An 8,928-nucleotide genomic window follows, 5' to 3' on the forward strand; every position below is an offset into this window, starting at 1 on the left:
ACTTGGCGCGAGACACTACCGTGTCTCGTGATATTACTATGTTATGCACTACTTAAAACCGTACAACTTTCATGTTTAACATTTTTCTCCATCTAACATATTTAGAAAGTTATTGTTATCTTATAAGGATACATACAGACATACCTGTACATACATACATACACACATACATACATACATACATACATACATACCGACATTTTCTCTGAATGTGATTTTTGGACGTTTTGGAACATTCTAAACATGTTTTCAAAGAAAACTGGAAAAAATTTTTTTCACGAAAACAAAGTTTCCTTTATGAGGAAGCAAAAATTAAAAATTTTGAAGTTTTTTTGAGTTTTGACTTTGAAAATGACCTAGTCGCAAATTTTCATTGTCATATTCGTAATCAGCGTTTAAAAATACAAAAAATAGTGTAGTTTCAAAACAATCGGAGGGTTCACCTATTCGGAACTTTATCCTAAACTTTTAACCCGCTCTACCTATCTACGAGCGGATGGACACTTTATCTGTACTACCCTGCATATAGAAAATGACAGGAGCAAAGAACATAAGTTCACAAGTTTAGCTGGTATTACATTTGTCGATATACGACAAATTTTTCAAGCGTGTCGATTGACATGCATATACGAGTACGTGCGTGTGTTTACTTAATGCGGTGTCCAACCTTGTAACGTTTGTGTCCAATAATGCGGTGTCGAAAAATGCGGTGTCCAATAATGCGGTGTCCGATAATAAGGTGTTCAATATTGCAAAGTTTTTGTCCAATAATGCCGTGTTCAATCTTGCAATGCTTGTGTCCAATAATGCGGTGTCCGAAAATGCAGTGTCCAATCTTGCAATGCTTGTGTTCAATAATGCCGTGTACAAAAATGCGGTGTCCAAAAATGCAGTGTACAATAATGCGGTGTCCAATAATGCGGTATCCAATAATGCTTGTGTCCGATAATGCGGTGTCCAATAATGCTTGTGTCCAAAAATGCGGTGTCCAATAATGCGGTATCCAATAATGCTTGTGTCCGATAATGCGGTGTCCAATAATGCTTGTGTCCAATAATGCGGTGTCCAATGATTTCGGTGTCCAATGTGTGTCCAATAGTGCGTGTCCAATCGAGCGGTGTCCAATCGTTACGTATCCAATATATAATAGGAAGTCACCCGGCAAGTGCGGACTTACCTCGTTCTTGCGCCAAGTACTCGTTCCTGCGCAAAGTGAGATCTGTGATGCAAACTTTAGGTTTCGAGCACTATCAAAGTGTTACACTCGGTTCTCACTCACACAAGCGCAACCGTGTCGGTGTGCTGCGCAAAGACTCTACGCAGCACACGGACACGGTTGCGCTTGTGTGAGTGAGCACCGAGTGTAACACTTTGATGGTGCTTGGAACCCAAAGTTTGCATCACAGAGTGAGATGTCACATGGTTATAACCTCCAAAATTATTATCCATGTTGTTCGGTTATAAGGTTATTGTTTACATCATTGGCGAAATATTTTGATCAAATTTGTGAGAAATAAAGCAGTATAATGGATGTAACCACCAGTGAATGTGAAAGTAAACCTTTAAATACCAGTTCGTCTGATAATTTTGAGCCGACGGACTCGTATGATAGCAGTGATACGCAAATACGTAATAAGAGTACAAGAAAGCAAAATAAGAAAACCAAAGTTGATGAAGCAACATTACGTATGTTTACACTTAAACGCAAGAAAAAACAAAACCCCGAACAATGGAAGCGAAATATAGGAAAGAAAAGTTTAGCTACAAGAAAAGAGCATATTAACACAGCTGGTAAGCTTGTTCCGGCTAGATCGACGGGACCAGCATGTAAATGTTGAAATAAATGCTTCGCTAAAGTTGTTATGGACAATAGGAAAGCAATAATAACATGCTTTAACGATTTAGCGGAAAAAATGCTCAAGACGCTTATTTGGCAGGACTCATTACCAGCATAGTTCCAAAGAGGGCTCGAGTACGTAGCGGGGAAGGAAGAAAAAAATCTGTTACACATAAATACAAAGTAAAAATTATTTACATATGTAAACAATAAATCAAATACAAACTGGACATGCCGATATTCCTTTTAAATTGATTCTCGTTAGATAAGGCTACGTTTTTTAAATTTCAAAAAGTTCTAAGGCAAAATAAACTATCGAACCATTGAACAGAAAACTTTTGGATTTTGAATCACGAGACACGGTAGTGTCTCGCGCCAAGTGTAAGCGCAGCTAGTACCGCGCGCGCGAGACCGACTGTGTAAGTTTACGCGAGTACACGAGTTGACGGGCCCTCAGATTTTCGGATCTCAACAACGGCTGATCCGACGAACTTGAGACTGCGCTTAATCGATAGCTTGGGTACGATTTGCATAATAAAAGTGTTTTTACTTTTCTCCTACGTGCCCCATGAGTGGAGATATTGCAATGCAATTGCAATGCAAAGTCAGTTTTATGAAATTTTGGCTTAAGAAACATCTTTGTCGTCGTCGTCGTCGTCGTCGTCGTCGTCGACCAGACCAGCGTCCTTTTCACTTTTCTGCCGCAACGCGGCATTGGCGCTGCTGTCGCGTATCTCACGTAGCGTCTCGCGCAAAGTATTAGGACCTTGAATAAGTTCTCGCTGTTTCCTAACAGATGGTATTTCAAGGACTTTTTTTCTTTTTAAGTTTACCCTTTTATGGGAACGAGTAGATAGGCTAGGTTACTACTACCTCGGGTCCGCCGCGCGGGGCGCGGGGGAGGGGGTGTGCTGCCGGGGTGGTGGGGGAAACCCCCACCCTTTCCACACCCACATAGGGTGGGGAGGGTGGCCCCTCCCCTTTCCACACCCACATGGGGTGGGGGGAGGGTGGCCCCTCCCATTTTCACACCCACATGGGGTGGGGGCAAGGCCCCCTCCACACAGGCCCATGTGGAGGTGGGGTCCAAACCCTCCTCCACAAAAGGTCCGCGCGGAGTTGGGGGCAATGCCCTTCCTTCGCCCCGACAGCATACCCGCGCTCCCCCACGCCGCCACGCGGCGTCCCTCATTACCACCGGCGCGTTAGCCATCGCGTAACAGGGTAACAAAGGCAGTGAGTCATGTACGCGCGAGCCGCATGTTTCCCCCCGACCCCAATACCTCCATAAAAGAATAAAAATTTTTTAATCGCGGAAAAGAACGATGGCTCGCCGGGACTCGAACCCGGCTCGCGCGGTCGACAGTCTGACGTCAAACGCATGCGGCTATCGCGTACACTCGATGACACATGGTAAAGAATCGAGTATATAAGTTGCACGCTGCTGCGTCCTCGGTTACCACGGGCGCGCGGTGATGAGACCTCCCTCCCCACTACCGCGCTGACATGAGACCCCAATCCCTATTATCATCATACAAAAGAATGAAAAAATTTAATCGCGGAAAAAACGAAAAAGTTAGATTAATATCTGTTTATGTACAAGTAACGTGAAGAAAAAAAGAACTAGCAGAGCGTGGTTTCGATCCACGGACCTCTGAGTTATGGGATGATCGAGAAGGTCTGCGGTCATCTATCGCTACAATAGTAAAAAAAAAACGATGGCTCGCCGGGGCTCGAACGCAGGTTCGCGCGCGGTGATGCGCGTGATGTCAGTATAATGATCGAGAAGGTCTGCGGTCATTTTATCGCCACAATAACATCTCTCTCTGGATGTGAATGATATAAAAAAAGTAGTGTCAAGCATATGAGATTCATGGGTATGACTAGTTCTCATCGTAAGTGTCCCGAGTTGTAGAGTTTACGCAATATCCTTGCGATTAGTGGTCTGCATACGGTCATAAGGATGTGTGTTTTTTTATTCAGTTTTCATGTATGTGCGTCAAGTTGCTCCCCCAGCGTCAGTGGGCGACGCAGGAGGAATAAAAAGCGCGAGCGATCGAGCGTTGGTCGCATCGCGTATCGTGTCTACCGTAGAGGTCTGATATGAGCAGATCCACTAATTTTACGAGAGAACGTATCGACGAAGAGGAAGAGGAAGAGGAAGAGGAAGAGGAAGAGGAGGAGGATATACGGTGCTACGAGAGAGTATCCTCGAGCACGTCGATAAACGATAGCGATGCAGATGAGGATGAAACGTTGTTTAACAAAAAGTATGCCGTATGTGAATATGTGGTGAAGGGAGATGCGCGATGGAGTTTCGGGAGCTATCATACGAGGAGAGAAATCGGTGCCAATTGTTTGCGTGAAAAGTTATGGATGGAGGCAACGCTGTGGTGCAGTAAACGAGGGAAGACGTATATGAATAGAATACTGTCGAATAGATGGTGTCTCGATGAGGAAAAAGTACGTATTCAAGAACTAGTGAAATTCAGATATCCTGAACAAAGGGTGATACGCGAAGAATGTCTGGAAAAACTGAAGCGAGCGAGCAGATCGAGAACACGGCGAATGTCGTTGATGAGGACGATTATCGCGCGTGGGATCGTCGATGCGAGGAGTGTTTGGGATCGTTGAGGCATGAGTGTCGCAGGTGTCCGAATAGTACGGGAACGATCAACTCCCTTGTCGCTTTGATAGCGCGGTTAGAGGGAGCGAGGATTGAACTGCGAGGTCGCGTAGTTCGCGCGGGTGCCGGTCACGATGGATTCAGATGGGTGGAGATAGAGACTGCGTTTCAGAGACGGGTATTCACCGGTGCGGTAATCAATTTCCGTTACATCGAGCCTAGAGAATTTCTCGAAGACGTCGGAGACACGGTGATGGAGAAGGTACGCGACAATTTGGAAAGACATAACTGTGTGAAAGTCAACACGGTATTCAATGGGAAATTCGTTGCGTTTGAAAAGACCGCTGTAAAGAGCATTGTCACGAAAAATCGACAGCTGTTTCGTACTGCAGATCTGGTCGAATGGTACGATACGGTGACGGAGACGATATTGGCAAAATTGGAGGAGTTTCAGGAGCGCGACAGCGGGTGGGCGCTGTCGCGCATTCTGAATATAATGATCAATGTAAATATGTGCAATCCTATGCGCGCGGGATGTTGGATCGAAATGCCACCACAGGTACAAAAGAAGAAAGCGGTCGTGAACGTACGATCGAGGGATAACGCATGTTTCGCGCGGGCGGTGGTCGCGGGTCTGTATCCTACCATGATTAATGCCACGAGATGTAATCGGTATCCTGATTATCAAACGGTGCTGAGGCTGGATGGAATAACCTTTCCTATGAATCTGCGACAAATCAACAAATTCGAACGGCTAAACGATATATCAGTCAACGTGTTTACCACTAGGGAGGACAAACCGGGTGGAGCGATCGTTCCGCTGTTTCTTACCGAACGCAAAAGAGATGTTCACGTAAATCTGTTCTATGTATCGAATCCGCGATACGGCTTACAGTTTCGCCATTTTGCGTGGATAAGGAATCTTTCGCGATTGGTCGGGAGTCAGGTTATCAAACGAAAAAACAAGAAGTACATTTGTGATCGGTAAGTATTACGAGAGAGATAGTACATGTAAAGTGTGAAATAATAACAATATATAAATTACTTTCAGATGTCTGCATTACTTTCACTCCAGTGAAGGATTGTCTAAGCACATGGTGGATTGCGAAAGGATGAATGACTGTGCGATTGTTTTTCCGAACGAGGACAACAGGTGGCTCAGCTTTCGTCACTACGATCGAAAAGAGAGACTTCCGTACGTGGTATACGCAGATTTGGAGTGCGTCTTGGAGAAGGAGCGAGAGGAGAGCGAGTGTGTATCGCGAAGTGTATTTGCCTATCAACATCATACAGTGTTTAGCGTTGGCTATTACGTGCGATGTGTGCGAGACGGGGAGGAGACGACGTACAAATCGTATCGCGGCGAGGACTGCGTGGCGTGGTTCGCGCGGGAATTGAACGATCTTGCGCATCGCGCGAAGCGGACTCTGACCGCGGTTGTGAGTATGACGTCGCTTACGTCAGATGAGATGCGTAGCTTTTGGAACGCGGAACGTTGTCACATATGCAGAGAGCCATTCCAGCCGAGTGATCAGCGCGTTCGCGACCACTGTCACATAACTGGACGTTACAGGGGTCCGGCTCATGCGCGTTGCAATATAAATTTTAACAATTCCTTCGTAATTCCGGTGTTTTTTCACAATCTTTCGGGTTACGATGCGCATTTCATTATCGAAGAGATTGCCAACGGTTTCGAGGGTAAAGTGGAATTGTTACCGTTGACCAAAGAAACGTACATTTCGTTTACGAAACTCGTTCGGGGAACGTCGTCGGGAAAGGGGCACAACTGCGTGAAGCTGCGATTTGTAGACTCGTTTAAGTTTTTAAGCGCCAGCCTCGCGCAATTGGTGTCGTATCTGGACAAGAACGAACTGCGAAAAACGCGGTCAGCGTTCTCGAATCTCGACGACGACGATTTCGAGATACTCACGCGCAAGGGTGTGTTTCCTTATGAGTACGTCGATAGCGTCGATCGGTTACGCGAGACAGAATTACCGCCCCGCGAGGCCTTTTACAGTTCGTTGACTGGCGAGAACGTCAGCGATAACGACTACGAGCACGCGGTCACTGTGTGGCGACGTTTCCGCATCGGTAATCTTGGCGAGTATAGTGATTTATATTTGAAAACGGACGTTCTACTGTTGGCAGATGTGTTTGAGAATTTTCGCGACAACTGTATGCGGAGTTACGATTTGGATCCCGCTCATTATTACACGTTACCAGGGTACACGTGGGACGCGATGCTAAAATACACAGGTGTGCGATTCGAACTGCTGATCGACATTGATATGCTCCTCTTTGTGGAACGCGGTGTACGCGGTGGTCTGAGTAGGTGCCCCCACAGATACGCGCGAGCCAACAATAAGTATCTTCCGTCGCACGATCCGTTAGAAGCATCGACGTATCTCATGTACTATGACGTAAATAATCTGTACGGATGGGCTATGCGTGAATCATTGCCGTACGCGCAGTTTCAATGGGTCGATGACACCAATGCGGAGAGTCTAGATGTAATGGCTGTGACCGCAGATTCCGATATCGGTTACATTCTTGAGGTGGATCTTTCGTATCCGCGCGAACTCCACGACGCTCACGCGGATCTTCCGTTTTGTCCGTTGCGCGCTGCACCTCCAGGCAAGGTCACCGATAAACTATTAGCGACGCTTCACGATAAGTCGCGTTACGTTATACACTATCGCAATTTGCAGCAATGTGTGCGTCATGGGATGCGTATACTTAAGATTCATCGCGTTTTACGATTTGCACAATCGCCGTGGCTGCGCGGATACATCGAATTGAATACGAGGTTTAGGATCTGTGCGAATAACGAATTCCAGAGAACTATGTATAAGCTTACGAATAATGCGGTGTACGGTAAGACCATGGAAAATGTGCGCGAGCACGTTGACGTGCGTCTTGTGACGCGTTGGGATGGACGGTATGGCGCAGAAGCGCTAATTGCTAGGCCGAATTTTCACAGTAGAAGCGTGTTCTCCGAGGATCTGATGGCCGTTGAGTTACGAAAACTCGAAGTGATGCTCAACAAACCGATATACGTTGGCATGGCCATCTTGGAGATAGCGAAAACGCGATTGTACGCGTTTCATTACGAATACATGGTGCCGCTATACCGCGCTTTGTGTCGAATACTGTACACGGACACGGACAGTCTGATCTACTTTGTCGCATGCGACGACATTTATAGGGATATGAAACGCTACATCGAAAGATTCGACACGAGCGACTACGCCGAGAACAACGTGTTCGGTATGCCGCGCGCGAATAAGAGCGTTCCGGGTCTGATGAAGGATGAGAATCGTGGCGCGATTATGGTAGAATTCGTAGGGTTGAGAGCGAAGATGTATGCCGCGAGGGTGCTCGGACAGAGCGATACGAAAAAGGTGAAGGGTGTAAAGAGAAACGTAGTCGAGAGAACGATAACGTTCGACGATTTCACGCGAACGTTGCGCGATATGACGGAGCAATCGAGATCGCAATACTGTGTGCGTTCGCGACTGCACGAAGTGTATACTGCGTCCGAAACGAAACTCGCTCTCAGTCCTCACGACGACAAGCGATACGTCGTGCCCGAATCGTACGACACGTTGCCGTGGGGACATTACAGGGTGCCGCAACATGACTAATATATGTGAAAACCTTTATTGCATACCAATAAATAAATAAATACAGTGTTACAATATTCCTGTCTTGTGTATCCACGAGTTGTGCGAATTATCCATTCCTAGCCACTTTACGTACGTCTCGTTGCCTTTTCTACGTAGAACCTTCTCCACCAGATAAACGTCGGGGTTGGCGACTCGTGACAATTCGTGCTCGTAGAAACCTCCAGCTATTGGTTCTCCGCGATAATCTTTCAGTAGATACGTTACAGGATTTGTCAGCTGTACCTTGGCGATGCGAAACACCTCTGTAATCCAGTTAGGTGTGTAGCCTTTTTCGAATATCGTTTTGAATTTGCTCACGCGCACCGCATCGTCGATCTTGAATCGTCCTGGAGCGGCTATCTTCGTTCGACTGTACACCGTTTTCAAGAGTTTCTCGGCAGCAGCAGGCGTCACGTCTACGGGTCGCATACGGATCGTTCGATGTACGCGACGATTGTATCTCGACAACAGATTCGACAGTTCATTGATCTACACGTACGATCCGTTGAGTGTGAACATCTTCCACATGTCGTTCTTGAGCGTACGATTGAATCGTTCCACCACCGAGGCCTTCATCACGGAATACCTAGAGTAATGGTTGATGCGACGTTGTTGCAATACTTCTCGCACGTCGGCATTGTAGAACTCCTTCCCCTTGTCCGTTTGCAAATTTGTCGGACACCGCTTGCTCTCGCGAAAGAGTCTCGCGGGAGAGGGATGCGGCTACTTCCTTTCCACCCTTGCTTTTGAGTGGCACAGCCCACGCGTACTTGCTCAACACATCGATGATCGTCAGTATG

General features: G+C 46.6%; 2 protein-coding genes across 2 annotated transcripts; one reads left to right on the forward strand and one right to left on the reverse strand.

Moving 5' to 3' along the window:
- The first annotated feature begins 6,670 nt into the window (after positions 1 to 6,670).
- Positions 6,671 to 8,107, forward strand: LOC105556949. The gene has a single exon (XM_012004064.1). The coding sequence runs from the start codon at positions 6,704 to 6,706 to the stop codon at positions 8,105 to 8,107; it is 1,404 nt and encodes a 467-aa protein (XP_011859454.1). The 5' UTR covers positions 6,671 to 6,703.
- A 48-nt stretch (positions 8,108 to 8,155) lies between these two features.
- On the reverse strand, positions 8,156 to 8,586 carry LOC105556950. The gene has a single exon (XM_012004066.1). The coding sequence runs from the start codon at positions 8,555 to 8,557 to the stop codon at positions 8,156 to 8,158; it is 402 nt and encodes a 133-aa protein (XP_011859456.1). The 5' UTR covers positions 8,558 to 8,586.
- Positions 8,587 to 8,928: the final 342 nt, after the last annotated feature.

This window comes from Vollenhovia emeryi, unplaced genomic scaffold (assembly GCF_000949405.1).
Source record: "Vollenhovia emeryi isolate VEMERY1.0 unplaced genomic scaffold, V.emery_V1.0 DF939690.1, whole genome shotgun sequence".
NCBI lineage: Eukaryota > Metazoa > Arthropoda > Insecta > Hymenoptera > Formicidae > Vollenhovia > Vollenhovia emeryi.

Coding starts and splice junctions, on each gene's coding strand:
- LOC105556949 (XM_012004064.1), top strand. CDS start 6,704: ATGCTAAAATACACAGGTGTGCGATTCGAACTGCTGATCGACATTGAT.
- LOC105556950 (XM_012004066.1), bottom strand. CDS start 8,557: ATGCGACCCGTAGACGTGACGCCTGCTGCTGCCGAGAAACTCTTGAAA.